We start from the raw sequence: 14,283 nt of genomic DNA, 5'->3' as shown, positions 1-14,283 counted from the left end.
GTGAGAAATTTCCAGAGATCTCACGGCCTGTCATTTTTTCAAGCTCCTGCATCAGAAGCAAAGGGGGTGCTTATTAAAATGCAGCTCCCAGGCCAGAGTTTCAGAATCACGGTTTCTGGGAATTAGCGCCGGGGAATCTGCCTTTTAAACAGGCACTCCAGGTAATTCTACGATGCTTATAAGCGTGAGCACCACTGCATTCAAGGGCTTTAAGAAAAGGAGTCTCTTAATTAGATGTCCACCCTTGCAGCAGCACAGCGTGGCCTCGAGCGCATCCCTCACCCCGGCGCCGAGGCGGGCCTCGCGTTAGTGCGCCCCCTGCCGGCCACCAGCAGATGAAGCCGACGGTCCGGGCAGAGGCCGACTGCGACTGCGCGCCCCCTGGCCCGCGGATGCCACACGCGCCCCCCCACACCCCCCCCGCGCCACTCCGCCTCGGCGCGCTCGCGACTGCGTCGACCCGGGCCGGAAGCGGAAGTGAGGTCAGTCAGCCCCGCGCGCGCGCCGGCCGCACCCACTTCCCGGGCCGAGCTGACTCGTGGAGGCGCCGGAAGCGGAAGTTGCTAAGGGGTGGGGTGGGGAGTTGCTCGCAAAGTGTCGGCTTATCTTCGCGCTTCTCGGGTTCGCGCCGCGGCTGCCGCAGCAGGTAAAGCGCGGTTGTGAAACCCCGCCTGGACCTGCTGACCCGGCTCGCGCCGGCTCCCGGCCCCTGTCCTCGCCCGAGGGGTGTGGTGCCCGGGGCTCTGCCGCCTTCCCTGGGGTCCTTGGGGCCCCCCGCTTCCGACAGCCCCTTCGCCCTGCCCTGGAGTGAGGCCTCGTCCGCTTTCCCCGTGTCCCCGCAGACCTCGCCATGGGCAACACGAGTAGCGAGCGCGCCGCGCTGGAGCGGCAGGGCGGCCATAAGACGCCCCGAAGGGACAGCTCGGGGGGCACCAAGGACGGGGACAGGCCCAAGATCTTGATGGACAGCCCCGAGGATGCCGACCTCTTCCACTCAGAAGAGATCAAGGTGAGAGGGTGTGGGGGAGTCCCATTCCCTTTGGTTAATGGTGAGAGGAACCCCCCTAAAATTCATGAGAAGAGGGAGGGAGGTGACTATCCTGTGCGCTTAAAAACCAGATGGCCCTGAAAGAGCCCTCTTAGCCGTCCAGGAACCTGTGTCCAATTACCGATATTAGCAAGGCCCCCCGAGGGAGGAGGAACTCATTTCAGTTACCATCATTAAGGAGAAAGCAGCCCTGGGACAGTTTCAGTTCTTAATTAATTAAGATCGTTGAGGTAGCAGTAATTGAACCCCAGTCTTGGCTTTTCTCTTGGGTATAATTAATTTCACAGCTTTGCGAGGTCTTCCCTCATCTTTAAACGGACTGGCTTTTTTTTTTTTTTTTCCTCCCTAAATGGTAGTAGTTGGTTTTGCAGTTTGTCGGTTTTGGCGATAGACCAGAGCACACACGTAAGCTGAAAGTAAAGTGGAACAATGGAATGCAGTTGCCAGAGGTGCTCAGTTCTACCTAAAACTCTTCGTTCACCTGCTTATTGAGAGAGGGCATGGAAGAGTTATTCAGCTTCTGGAGGTCAGTAGGTGAAGTGTGGATCTGAAGGAGCTGCTACTCAGCCTCCCTCTCCAGCGTTGTTTTAACTATGACTTCATATTTTAAATAGGCCAAAGCAAATATTTCTGCAGGCCAGAATTTGGAATTCTTGCTGCAGTCTGTTTTTGTTTTTGTTTTTTTAAGATTTATTTATTTATACATACGAGAACTGGAGTACAGGCTAGAGGTGCAGGGGGTGAGAGAACTCACCAGAGACAGAATGGGGAGCAGAACAGGCAGACTGACTGAAATACACTGCTGAGGGGAGCAGCAGGGTGAGACAGGAGAGGTCTGCTGTGCCATCTGGGTAGCTCCTTGCCGATAGCTTAACACCTTGTGCCACCAGGGAGGCCCTGCAGTCTGCTTTAATTCATCGAAAACCCTGAAGAGGATTCTTGACACCTGCTTCTACCACATTCCTGCTAACCACCTGATGTGGTCTGTGTTTCCAGCTGCAGGGCCCATCCAAGGACACATAGCGATTGCAGCAGCTGATATATATCTGTATATCCTGAAAAACAAAGAACCAGTTCCTTAAAGAATGGACAACAAAGTAGGTTTAGGAAAGTTGAGGGGCCTTTGCCCAGCTTACTCTGTGTATATTAATCATCATTGTCCACGAGGCTAATTGCCTAGTAATTCATCCATCCTACCTTTACTTGCATTTTTTCTCAGGTGTCAGACTGGGTGATCACATTACTTATCCTTATTTGGATCTTGGCTTTAAGTTTACCTATAAAGAAGCCTGTTTTCACTTGGCCTACATCCTGTGATTTGAACTTGCTTTCTGAATCTGTCGCATTCCTGAAAAGCTGTGTGCAAAGTGAACTTTGGATCCCTGTTTCCCCAGTGACTTGACATCCCATCCCCCAGGAATAATTTTGGCCCAAGAACACCTATTTAAGATACCATAAGAGGCAAACTACTTTCCGGAAGTATCTATTGTTCTGTGGCTCTTCCAAAACTATAAAAAATGTTTAGCATACAGATGATCTGTGGAGGAGGATTTTAAATAGCGTCCATTATTATTTCCTTAGAAGTTACTGCGTCATGTAGCAGATACCCTAGATTAATGCTCCAGAGACCAAAAAAAGCTAAAAGAACTACAGTTTCGCAATTTTGGCTGCGGTTAGTTATATCCTCAACGGAAAGTGATTCCAGCCTGTTATTTCTTAATCTGTAGATCTTGTTAAAGCTCCAAGAACACAGGCATCTTGTAAGATAAGCACAGGTCAGTATTTGAAATGTTGCTGGAAGCCTGCTCAACACTTCCAAGTGTCTCTCCCAGCCTGGAACTCCTGTCTTAAAGTCTTTGGTTTCTGACTAGAATAAAATGCAAAAGAACCGTGACCAAATACATTTCACCCAGGGAGAGTTGGGTATGTTTGCTTCTCCCCTGTTCTGGAACAGCGCAGTTAGATAGCACTTCTCATACTAGAAGCTGTTGTTTTCCATAATGAGGGTCATCCTCGTCTTAGTCCCCAGTCCCTGGATGACATGCAATAATGAGTAGTTTTTCCCTTCCTCAGAATCTGCATTTGTCAGTTTTTTTGTTATTTGTTTTCTGTAGAAGAACTGGGGTGTAGGCCAGAGGTGAGGGGGTGAGAGGATTCACTAGAGACAGAGTGGGAAGCAAAAGAGGCAGCTCTACTGAAATATATTGCTGAGGGGAGCAGCTGGTGAGACAGGAGAGGTTTGCTGCACCATATGTGGGTCAGCTCCCTGACTGGGGTGAACTCAGGCCTTAGCGGTGATAGTGCTGAGGCTTAACCCCTAGGCCACGAGGGAGGCTCCATTTGTCAGTGTTTAAGTTGAGAGCTCTGGAATTGTCCCTAATAAATGTTTATGCACTTCAAATGTTGCTTAACTAAGAGAGGAAAATGGCATTTCTAAGCTGGTCTTGGGTTCATTGTGGTCTTCTTCCAGGGAGTATATATATTATAGTTTCTCCAAGAATGTTGATGTCGACCTTTTTAATAACACCAATGATAGCTAATAGTTAGTAAGCACTTAACATATGTCAGATACCTTGCAGAACATTTATAGGGACAAGCTGACTCATCACAATGACCTTAAGAAATACTTGTTTTTATTATCTCCTTTTGGAAACTGAGGCAAGGCTAGTAAGTTAGCAAGACCAAATATGGACCCTAACTGGTAGCAGCTGCCTCTTTAAAAGGAATTGTCACTGTTAGGGTAACTCTCTTGTAGGGCACTTACTAATGGCTTCCTGTGCCTGAGTAAACTGTTCTGTTTCTAGGCTCCCGAGAAGGAGGAATTCCTGGCCTGGCAGCATGACCTGGAAGTAAATGATAAAGCTCCTGCCCAGGCGCGGCCAACAGTATTTCGATGGACTGGCGGCGGGAAGGAAGTTTACTTATCTGGGTCCTTCAATAACTGGAGTAAACTTCCCCTCACAAGAAGGTAATTTCCTGGGGAATATTCCTACAGTTGTCTTAACCCATGCTACTGCTGCGTCTGAATGATCTCTGCCTCTGTAAAGTAGATGCTAAATGGGAAAATACTCTGAGTTAATGATTCATGGGGTTCAGATGTCACATCCATGTAGTCTGTTGAGAGCACCCTTTTAGAAGAAACATCTCAGTTGTCTATTTCACGGACATCTCTCATGTCAGATATTCAGCTTTATGTTTGTTCAGGCAGAACTTCTCTTTCAGAAACAGAAATCTGTCCCGACGCAGTAGAGCGAGCACTGGGCACTTACAGACACGTTGGCTGAGCTAACCTGTGCCCTGAGCCTCACTGTTCCTACCTGTAAGAAGGGGATGTCGGACCAGCTGGTTTCTGGCGTACCTCTGACTTTAACTTCCTGTGTAATCCTTGTGTTTGAAAGGTGCATCCTCTGTGGGCATCATTATAATGAGACTTAGCAAAACACTTTCAGGAATTCTAGTGCGGAGTTCTTCAAGTGTCAGTACAAACACGTCTCCACCAGTGAGTCCTCTGGCTGAGATGAAGGGAGAGATGGTGCCCTCCTGGCCTGGGCCTCAGGATTGCTGGGACAACCTTCCTTCCCAGCAGGAAGCTGGAGAAAGAGATGGAGGTAGGGGCACAGTTACAAGTCAGTTCAAGCAGAGGAGCAAAACAAAAGAGGCTCCTGGAACCTTTCTTTTAAGCAGTTACACAAGCTTCTTGAAGAACTGTTTATACATCTATTAAATTGACCCTCTGCTGCCAAAGGCAGACCAACAAGGGTAGGACTTGGCAGTGTGTTATCTTATGTTGTGTCCAGGCTGCCAGGTGGTATTTTGCATGGAAGTTGAGAAGGACAGATGCCAGCTTGTCGGTTAACCTTTTGATGGGAGGAGTGTGGATTCCTGGCATTTGAGCAAGGCAGGTTTTCAAGAAGACCTTGCACTGCTGTTTCTTTGTAGCTTGTTAAGGTTGAGCTCACTATACAGAATCATCTGAATCAGTTAAAAATGTTGATTCTCCTGCAGCTCAACTCTTGGCTTTACATGGAGACTTTTATTTCGTCCCATGGCTAGTTTTGCAAGTAAACGAACAGGGCAGCCCACCCGCTAACATCCTCTGCTTCCGTTTTCCCCACAGCCACAATAACTTTGTAGCCATCCTGGATCTGCCCGAAGGAGAGCATCAGTACAAGTTCTTTGTGGATGGTCAGTGGACACATGACCCTTCTGAGGTACTCTTCCTCCCACCCTTGCTCTTCTGGCTGCCCACGCAGTCCAAATGAATCACCGTCACTTACAGATCATTGACAGGTCCCTCTGGGCTGCTGGTAAGCAGTGCTGATGGTCAGGCTGTGGGCATCCTGGCTGAGAGAGCAGGGTGGCCAGCCAGGACATGACCTTCCAACCAGGAATTCTGAGTCCTCTAGAAAATAACTCCGAGACTGTCCACGTTATGATTTTGCCTGTCTGTCTCTTCCCAGCCAATAGTAACCAGCCAGCTTGGCACAGTTAACAACATCATTCAAGTGAAGAAAACTGACTTTGAAGTATTTGATGCTTTAATGGTGGATTCCCAAAAGTGCTCCGATGTGTCTGGTATGAACACAGTTATCTTATACCACGTGTGTGCCGGTGGGGGCTGTGCAGTCTAGAAATACTTTTGTTTCTCTTGACTTTCGAGCTCAAGCTGCCCGATCAGGTGGACCTTTGTAACTCCCTAAATGGCCACAAAACTAATTCCTAGATCTGTCAGGTCAGGTCACTGAAATCTGGCCCCAAAGGGGCTAGTTATTTTCCTGGCCATCTCTGGTATTCAGTAGTTCTGCTTGGCCCAGAGACCAGACAGTGAACATAGAAACAGAGCTTGATCGCATGCCAGGGTGGGGCCCATGAGGCCCCGGAGAGTTGCACTGGGTCAGGGATGAGCCAGCACTGGGGCAGCCTGCCAGCTCCCCGTCTGCTCACTGTCCCCTAGGGGTGCCTGGAGAATGGCAGCCTGATGTGACGAACAGACACCTCGGTGACCTTGGTCACCACTTGTGTGGTGCTTTAGCACCTTGTCAGAATCCTTTTAGGAGAGAGAGGCTCGCCACAGGGAATGGGCTACCCAGCACACTCTCCCGTCTTCCCAGAGGTTTCCAGTCACTGAGCTTTCAGTAAACTGCATTCCATCCAGATCTCACAGCAAGAAACTGCCCAGAAAAACAATGTGTACAATTCTGAGGGTAGGATGTGTAATCTAAAGTGTCAGCATCAGCTGCACTGCCCCTTCTTGAGGGGTTTAAACAATTCCTGGATCCTTGAGGAAGATGGTGAACAGACTCCCCAGGACTGTCTGAGAGCGGGTTCAGCTTACTTTACAGGATGATTTCTTCATGGCCACTTGCAGGGCGTGGAGGTTCTGTCACCAGGCCCTCACTCTTCCCGGCTCTGAATTCTCAGTGGCAAGTTAACTGGTGCCCTCGCTGTGGAGACTGGTCACTGTGTTGAGCAGGAATTAGAAATCCAAAAATAGTATTAACCTTCAGGGAGACTGTTTCTGCCTTTTTCAGCGAGGGGGGTTGGGAGACGGAGGACATGCCCCAAGATCCCTTGCTTGCTGATAAATGTAACTTCAGGTCTTAGATCCAGGTCTTTAGTCCCGGTTCAGGAGTGTAGAGCACCTGGAAGGAGCACGATCCATTGCCGCTGGTAGACCCACTCGGGCTCTGCAGACTTCTCATGCTTACACACTTGTTTTCTTAAAAGACATGTTTATTCCTGATGGCTCCTTTATCTGCACTTAATGCTTTTCTCACTTTCCTGCTGTTTCGGGTGGGCCACATGAAGGGTGCCCTGTCTCCTGGAAAATGATGTTGAGGGTCTCGGCAGAGGCAGGGCATACCTGATTGATTCTGGACAGCCCAAGGGTTGGTGCCCGGAGCCCATCCCGCGTGTCTGTGTCCTTCGGATAACCGTTTAGTCCTTCTAGCTCGACAGACATCACTAAGTGAGCTGCTTGTCACCTTACGAGACATTCTACTTCTAGAAACTTCTTGCTGAACCTGTATAATTACGCAAGGATTTGAAAGGTAGCTAAGAGTGATAAGAATCAAAGAGCCTTTAGATACTGAATTTTCTTTCTTTCTTTTTTTCTACTTTTGAAATGTGCCAGCTCCTCGTATAACCTGTTTTTTGCCACCGCCTCTGTAGAAACAGACTACTTTATCTTGTTTTATTCCAGCTGGTGGTGCTCAGAACGTGGGTTCAGCCGCTTAAGCTTCACTTAAAGCCTTGAACTTCTTTGTGGCACTTGCCAGCCGCCCCACAGTGAGAAGGAAGCATTTTTCCACAGTGGCCTGTGAGATTAGGAAATTGTGGACAGCTTCCTCATGAGCCTGCCCCGGGCTCACTGGCTTTGCCACAATTTCTATCTTGCACCAGGGCATCTGAGTTCACTGCTGAATTTAATGCCAGTCACCCAAATTCCAAAAGGAGTTTCTCTTTGCTTCTGCTCTTCACCCTTGGAGCCTGGACATCCTCTAAGAGAATATGAATCGAAATTGAGGGAACAGAACAAGGAAAACTGACACCATACATTAACTGAGACGTCTAACCTTCCCAATTTTCCAGTAAATTTCCTGTTGTCATCTCCCAACAGAACTGTCCAGTTCCCCTCCAGGCCCCTACCACCAGGAGCCCTATGTCTCAAAACCAGAAGAACGGTTTAAAGCGCCTCCCATCCTCCCTCCACACCTGCTCCAGGTCATCCTGAACAAGGACACAGGGATTTCTGTGAGTACAGGGGGCTGCCTGCACCGTCCTCCACGTTCAGGCCCACTTGCTCCCCTTTCTTTCCATCCACCTCCTGCAGAGCAGCTGGTGATATGCTCAGTGTTGCCCCCAGGTGTCAGCTGCCAGGCTCCACCTCTGCCTCGGTGCTGGCTGCCAGCAAGACGGGCCCATAGTATAGATTGTATCTGCCTGTTTTCTTTAAAAGTGTGTTCATTGGGCAGCTTTCTTCCTGCCTCTCTTCAGTAAGAGAACAGCCATGGCCCACGCTTTAGGGGCCAAGCCTCCCCAGAGATGCCACATGCCCAGCTGGTGGCCCCACCCCCCTCTCTCCTGTCACTGGACAAGCCCTCCCACTGCCTGACTTAGGAAGAAAGGGGTGTGAGCTGGCCTCCTTTCCTCTGACATCCAGAACCTTGAAATCAAGGGGAGAGGCTTCTTGATTTCCAGCTCCTAAATGCTCACGTCTGCTTTTGTTCCCCTCCCGCAGTGTGATCCAGCGCTGCTCCCCGAGCCCAACCACGTCATGTTGAACCACCTCTATGCGCTCTCCATCAAGGTAATGCATGCTTGTTCTCTGGGGGTGCTCCGAGGTGCCCTAGCCACAGGATTCCTTGGGTGTGTTTAAAGGTTGGCTGCTGAGACCCATTGAGACCTATTGCTTTTGAGGGGGGCCCAGGGTCTGTGTTATTACCAAGCACCCTTGATGGTTCTCGTGCACTCTGAAGCTTGAGCCCCGTGACTCAGTCCCGCCCTCTCCCTTAGGATGGCGTGATGGTGCTCAGCGCGACCCACCGGTACAAGAAAAAGTATGTCACCACCTTGTTATATAAGCCAATATGAAGAGCCGGGAGCCGGCGGTGGGCCCCAGGGAACAGTTTGCGCCGCCGGGCTCCTGGAGTGCATGCTCTCCACCACCGGAGCGGACTGTAAATTTCTCATTTCACACTCTGTTTAAGACATTTCATACCCGCCCTCGTCCTACTTGAAAGCTTGTTCCAGCGCAGCAGCTCCTGAAGCACTGTGGTTCGTAACGGTCCTCTCAGCGCCCGGTGACCGCAAGCCCCGCAGCTCAGGGTTGAGTCCGGAGCAAGGGAACGCAGGCCTGCAGCGCCAGCGCGGCCCGTGAGGACGGGGGCGGGTCCAAATTCACGTCCTCTGAACTGCTGGGCATGGAGATGTTTCTCAAGCCAAAAATGAACAGTAGCCAAATTGCTGGTAAAACTCTGGCAGGCAGGGGCCAAGGGCACACAACTTCTCCAGTCGTGTGTGTTTAGGCCGCCGGCTCGTCCCCGTCGAGGCCGGGCCGTGGAGCTGACAGCCAGTACAGTGTTGGTCTCCTGCCCTCTGAAATCAGAGCAATAGATCGTCTCCCGTTCTCTGTTCCAGGGAGATGTCATTTCTATCGAAATTAGAACCCGTCTGATTTCCAGATGAAGTTTTACAATTGTTTCTTACACTTGTTGCACTAAGTACTTTTTTTTTTAAACCAGAGGTGGCTGACTGTACAGCCTTCAGGCCATTTTTAAATCACCCCAACTACCATGTGGATCATGTGACCTGTGCTCAGCAATAATCTGTTCTCAGAACAGACCTGGAAAACCACCGCCAGATTTCTCCACTAGGCTGAATGATCCTGAGGACGGACCACTGTCAGCTGGACGCTTGTCCGGCTTTTTACTGTTAACAAGGTGATGATGTTACCCTGACAACTTGGAGAAGCGCCCACCCCACTTTTAATTACAGCCTCTGCCACCTTGCTCAGGACCTCTGCCCCAGCTTAGCAGAGAGGGCTCCGGTCATTGCCACTGCTTACTCTGAACTTGACCGCAGCCTTCTAAATTTGTGTCGGGAAGACATCCTTTGGACCAAAGCGAACCTCTTCACACTCGGCGTGGTTTCTAGGGAGAGAGCCAGCACGGGTTAACCCCCGGCCCGCAGAAGCTGTCGTCACGCGCCGTGTTCCTGCTGGAGATGGGGACCCAGTGCCCTGGCCTCCAGTATTTATTTGGTAAACCTGAGTCCTGGGTACCTTTTTTGTTACTGTTCTCAGAACACTGAACTACTATCACTTTGATGTACAGGTTTCAATAAAGCTTTGTAAAGATAACAGGACTGCACTTGGGGGCTTGGCTTTGCTTCACTGCTTGGAGGAGGGGCTGGGGCTCCTGAGAGGTTTATTCGGGGGGATGGGGGGTGCTTGTTGAGCTTTTCCAGGTTCAAAAGGTCTGTGTTTGGGTGAGGGGCAGGCGGCCCAGACGGAGTGCCATTCTCTTGACCCACCCTCCTCAGACTTTAGAAGGCTGTTTAGGGGCCTGTAAAATGGGGCTCTTGTGAAGCACTGAGTGGAGGGGAACTGAGGCAGCAGGGAACGCTCCTCGTGTGTGAGTGTTGGCGGCGTCCCCAGGTTAATGTTCATTCTTGTTCTTCAGAAATCACCAGGGGGGGCCGGGGGTCAAGACAGCTGCTTGGAAGACACAGGACATCCTGGAGTCCACTGTTCTCACCAGTTGAAAGGAGACAGTGAGGGAGGTTGTGGGTGACCTTTAAACCCTCTCCCCAGGTACCGGGGACATTTACATAGGTCTAGGAGAAAAGGAAACCCGTGGGGCATTTGACCCTCTTGAAGGGCAGGGAGGCCTAGAAGAGTTCCTAGCAGGACATGAGCCATCTCAGTCTGAGCCCCCGAGTGATCATGGGAACCTTGGATTCCAGTCTAGTGATTAAGTCAACTAAGGAAATGGACACAAAAAAATCCTCTTCCCAAAACTGGATAAAATATTTTTTAAATACTGGAAATACATAGCTAAGTATAAAAGTACTCAAGCACAGGGAGTACAACCATCGTCCTATTGGTGAGCTGTGGACAGTCCCTCCTCCTGGGGCGGGGTGGTCTGCTCTGGGCCGCCAGTCCTGGGGTGGACACCCACACCTGAGCAGGAGGCGCCCTGCCTGGGTTGGCACAGAGCAGCGCTGCCCTTCCTGGAAAAGGATGAGAGAATCTGGCTGCGGGCGGGAGTCAGGGTTCAAAGGGAGCCGCCAGCTCCAGCCCGCTGGGGGACACAGCCAGAAGCTGGGAAGTCCAGCATGCGAATTAACTGTCCAGAGTGCAGCAAGCTCCAAACTGGAAATTGAATGCAAACGTTGAGGGGCAGGGCTCCGAGGAGCTGGCTGCTGTGGAGGGGGGCAGGCACAGCCCAAACTGGCCACGGGTGTCCCCAGCATTCACCACAGCTATTGGGGGATCTAAAAGAACTCATTTTCTTGAAAAAGCAACACAAAGGAGGTCCCCTGTGTTCCAGAAGACTGCTCACAGACCCGAAAGGCACATGCTCAGGAAGCTAAAGGTTAGATTGAGTCATAAATGTGGAAAAGGAGAGCCTGCCTTGCCCACAGGCAAGGGGCAAAGCCACAGAGAGCCTTGGGGTGTCCTGTGAGCAGGTAATGCTTTCTCAAGGCGCAGTCCCATTACGGGTGAGGACTGGTTACGTGGTTAAAGCGTAACTCAAATTGCTTTTGAATGAAGATAGATTTTTTTCCTCCAGACATTTATATACAAGTGAATTTACAGAGCCAAAGGGAAGGCCTTTAAATTACTAAAATGTAAAGCAATATGGCCAGAGAAATAAAAATGTGTTTGAAATTATTGAAACCAAAGATCAAAGGATGTAAACAGGGTTCCTTCCCTCTGGCTCCGCTTGTGGGACAGACGTGGGTGAAGTTCACTGTGAGTTGGGATCAAAGACTGACGGCGCTTGGAGTGGACCCCCGCCCCCCGCAAGTGCAGTGTTGGACTGAGATGAGGGGGTGTCTGTCCAGTTCACGCACGGACTGGCCACTAGCCATGTGACCTTAAGTAAATCACACGTCCCCTTTTAGCCTCATTTCCTCCCCTAAAAAAATGAGAAAGGTCAGACCGCACTAGGTGGGTCCCTAGGGTGCCTTGCATTTCACACTGGGAGCCACAAAGCCTTCAGGGCATGAATGGGATGTGGTCATGAGCAGAAAGTGGAGGGGCTAGAAAAAAGGGCCAGCACCTCAACTTGCTCAGTTAGGAAACCTGCAACATTCCAAAGGCCAGGGCTGAAAGCCATACCATCCACCGCGGAGGGCAGAGCCGCAACCACTTTAGCCGAAACCATTTTGTTACCTCAGTTACTTCTAGATGAGCATGATTTTATTTCCAAACACACATGCAGCCCCGATACCTGAGCCTGCACCAGGGAATACAGATGGTTTGAATGAAGACCCAATGAGGACCACTCCGGTCTCCACCCAGCTTCTGAGAAACCCCCTCCTGGGCACCTCTCTTGATGAGCAAATTAGCGGAGAAACAGAAACTAGAACCTTCTGCCCAGGAACATCAATTGTAATTATCTTCAGGAGAAAAGTCATGAGCATTCATGCATTTCTTCTAAAACCCAAGTCATCCCAGCTGGTTATAAAAACATCCACAGGGCCTTCCTAGGACCCATCACTGCTGGGAGTCAGCCCCTGGGAAGAGCATCTGAAAAGCTGGGCTCTGCCTGTGGGGGCAGCTCCCACAACCACCTCATCTTTTTCATCCCAAATACAAGTCAAGGGCCTTTGCCTGCATTGGGCTGCCCGCCCTCACTGCTGCCTCTTCTGCCTCCCACTGCAGTGAATTCACCCATCTCTTCCGAAAATTCAGTAGCAGTTGGGGGTACACAGGACCAGTGGGGGAACCCTAAGCCCACTACATTTTTCCTTTGCGGTGCTTGATAGCCTGAGTGCTGTGAGGTAGTAAAGTCATTTTCAGAGTTCTTCCCCTTCCTCTAACAACCCTTCAGGGCAAACAGTTCCATTAATCATTGATAGACTCCAGGGGCCCCGCCAAGCAGCCACACTGCACCAGTTCCACTCGCTGGCTTCAACTTTTGATCAGGCAAGTGATCAGGCAAGTGATAAGACGTTTTTCTCCTATTAAAAAACACTGCGTGCCTAAAGCCACGGTCTCCATGCTTTGGATGGCGTAAGCAACACTAAGACTGCCAAGAGGAAATCTGACTAGAACAGCCCAAGGTTCTTCAGCTTCCCCACTACTCACACTGTGGGCTGGATAATTCCTGGGAGGGTGGGGAGGCAGGCAGTAGGGCCTGTCCTGTCCTGTAGGATATTTAGCAGTACCCCTGGCCTCTTCCCACTAGGTGCTCTTCACCCCAGTTGTGACAACGCAATATGTCACCGATATTGCCAAGTGTCCATAGGAGTCGGGGGCAAAGTCACCCTGGTTTAGAATCACTGGAACAGGCCAATTTAACTGTTGCGAGACTGAAACCCGAGCTGGCCCCACCTTGGAAGGCCTCCCCTTAATGCTAAGTCTGCACCAGTGTTTCTAAAGCAAATCACATTCAAGCAGCCCAATTCTGAAAACAAACTAGCTGTTCAGTTCTGTTAAGCAAATCATCTCTTTTTGGCCCACGTCTCTAAATTCGAACGTTTCAGGAGTATGAAATTTGCTATGCAGTCAACGTTTCTGCCTTGTGAAAATGAAGTTGTAAGAGCACAAGATGTGATGTCTAGTTCTGTGCTGAAGAAACAGGAGTGGCGGGATGGGAAGTTGAGCCTCTTTTTACAGTGTGGGCTGAGTCATGTGTTGGTTGTTTTTTTGAGGTCATTCCTTAGGGTCTAAAGTACCTTTCTGGGGCCTCCCTGGCGGCGCAAGGGGTTAAAACACAGCACGATGAAGCTATCCGCAGCTACTGCAGCACAAGTTCAATCCCTGGCCGGTGAGAGTCCCACATGGCACGGCAGACCTCACCTGTCTCGCCCGCTGCTCCCCTCAGCAGTGTATTTCAGTCAATCCGCCTGTTCTGTTCCCCACTCTGTCTCTGGTGGATCTTCTCATGGCCTGTACCCCAGTTCTTGTATGCATAAATAAATAAATCTCTAAAAAATAAAAAAAGAAAATTTCTGGCACATTCCTTTTAGAACTGAACCATGCTTACTTGTGCTTTTGAAGTATTCTGAGGCTGTCACCCATCCTTAGGACAGTAACTGAAATGGTTGGTTGGTACTTAATGGCCTTTTCCTCACATTTTAAAAGACAGATTCCAACATTTTACTTCCTTATCTTCTGAATTATCTTCATTCCTGTAGCTATGAGCTTTAGCAGATTTTTATCCCTGACAATAAAACAGATAAGAGGACTAGATTTATCACTGGTTCCTGTCACAAGCCACACTAGATATGACCCTGCAGCCCAGAGGGTGTCCTTGGAAAAGTCAAAACCAAAGACCAAAAGCAGCAGGAAATAGGAGAGAATCACCATTTGCCAACACGGATGTCTGTCTGGATCAAGCAGAGTTTATACCTACACACTAACAGAAATCACAGAAAAAAATTTACCTTGCAGACTAAAAATGCATCTAGTTAGAAGTATTTATGTTCTAAACTACTGAGAACACAACTCCCCTGCCCCCGGAGTCTCCACCAGGAGATCTCCTCGGCCTTATTATGGGTGA

The 14,283-nt window shown here is 49.9% G+C and overlaps 1 protein-coding gene across 1 annotated transcript; it reads left to right on the top strand.

Annotated features, from left to right (window-relative positions):
* The first annotated feature begins 562 nt into the window (after positions 1-562).
* Positions 563-9,942, top strand: PRKAB1 (protein kinase AMP-activated non-catalytic subunit beta 1). Its single transcript, XM_037511077.2, has 8 exons — positions 563-646; positions 843-1,009; positions 3,853-4,016; positions 5,166-5,259; positions 5,509-5,623; positions 7,668-7,801; positions 8,289-8,357; positions 8,564-9,942. Exons 2-8 carry the CDS (start codon positions 851-853, stop codon positions 8,639-8,641), a joined length of 813 nt encoding a protein of 270 aa, XP_037366974.1. The 5' UTR covers positions 563-646; positions 843-850; the 3' UTR covers positions 8,642-9,942.
* Positions 9,943-14,283: the final 4,341 nt, after the last annotated feature.

The sequence above is a fragment of the Talpa occidentalis genome, unplaced genomic scaffold (genome assembly GCF_014898055.3).
Source record: "Talpa occidentalis isolate TD23 unplaced genomic scaffold, MPIMG_talOcc4v2.1 talOcc4.14, whole genome shotgun sequence".
Classification (NCBI taxonomy): domain Eukaryota; kingdom Metazoa; phylum Chordata; class Mammalia; order Eulipotyphla; family Talpidae; genus Talpa; species Talpa occidentalis.
Note: the sequence above shows the minus strand (reverse complement) of the source record. Positions and strands in the feature narration are given on the sequence as shown.

Excerpts from the sequence above, each read along its gene's own strand:
- PRKAB1 (XM_037511077.2), top strand. The coding sequence starts at position 851 with ATGGGCAACACGAGTAGCGAGCGCGCCGCGCTGGAGCGGCAGGGCGGC. Across the intron at positions 1,010-3,852 it reads TCCACTCAGAAGAGATCAAG|GCTCCCGAGAAGGAGGAATT; the intron begins GTGAGAGGGTGT and ends TTCTGTTTCTAG. Across the intron at positions 5,624-7,667 it reads AAAGTGCTCCGATGTGTCTG|AACTGTCCAGTTCCCCTCCA; the intron begins GTATGAACACAG and ends ATCTCCCAACAG.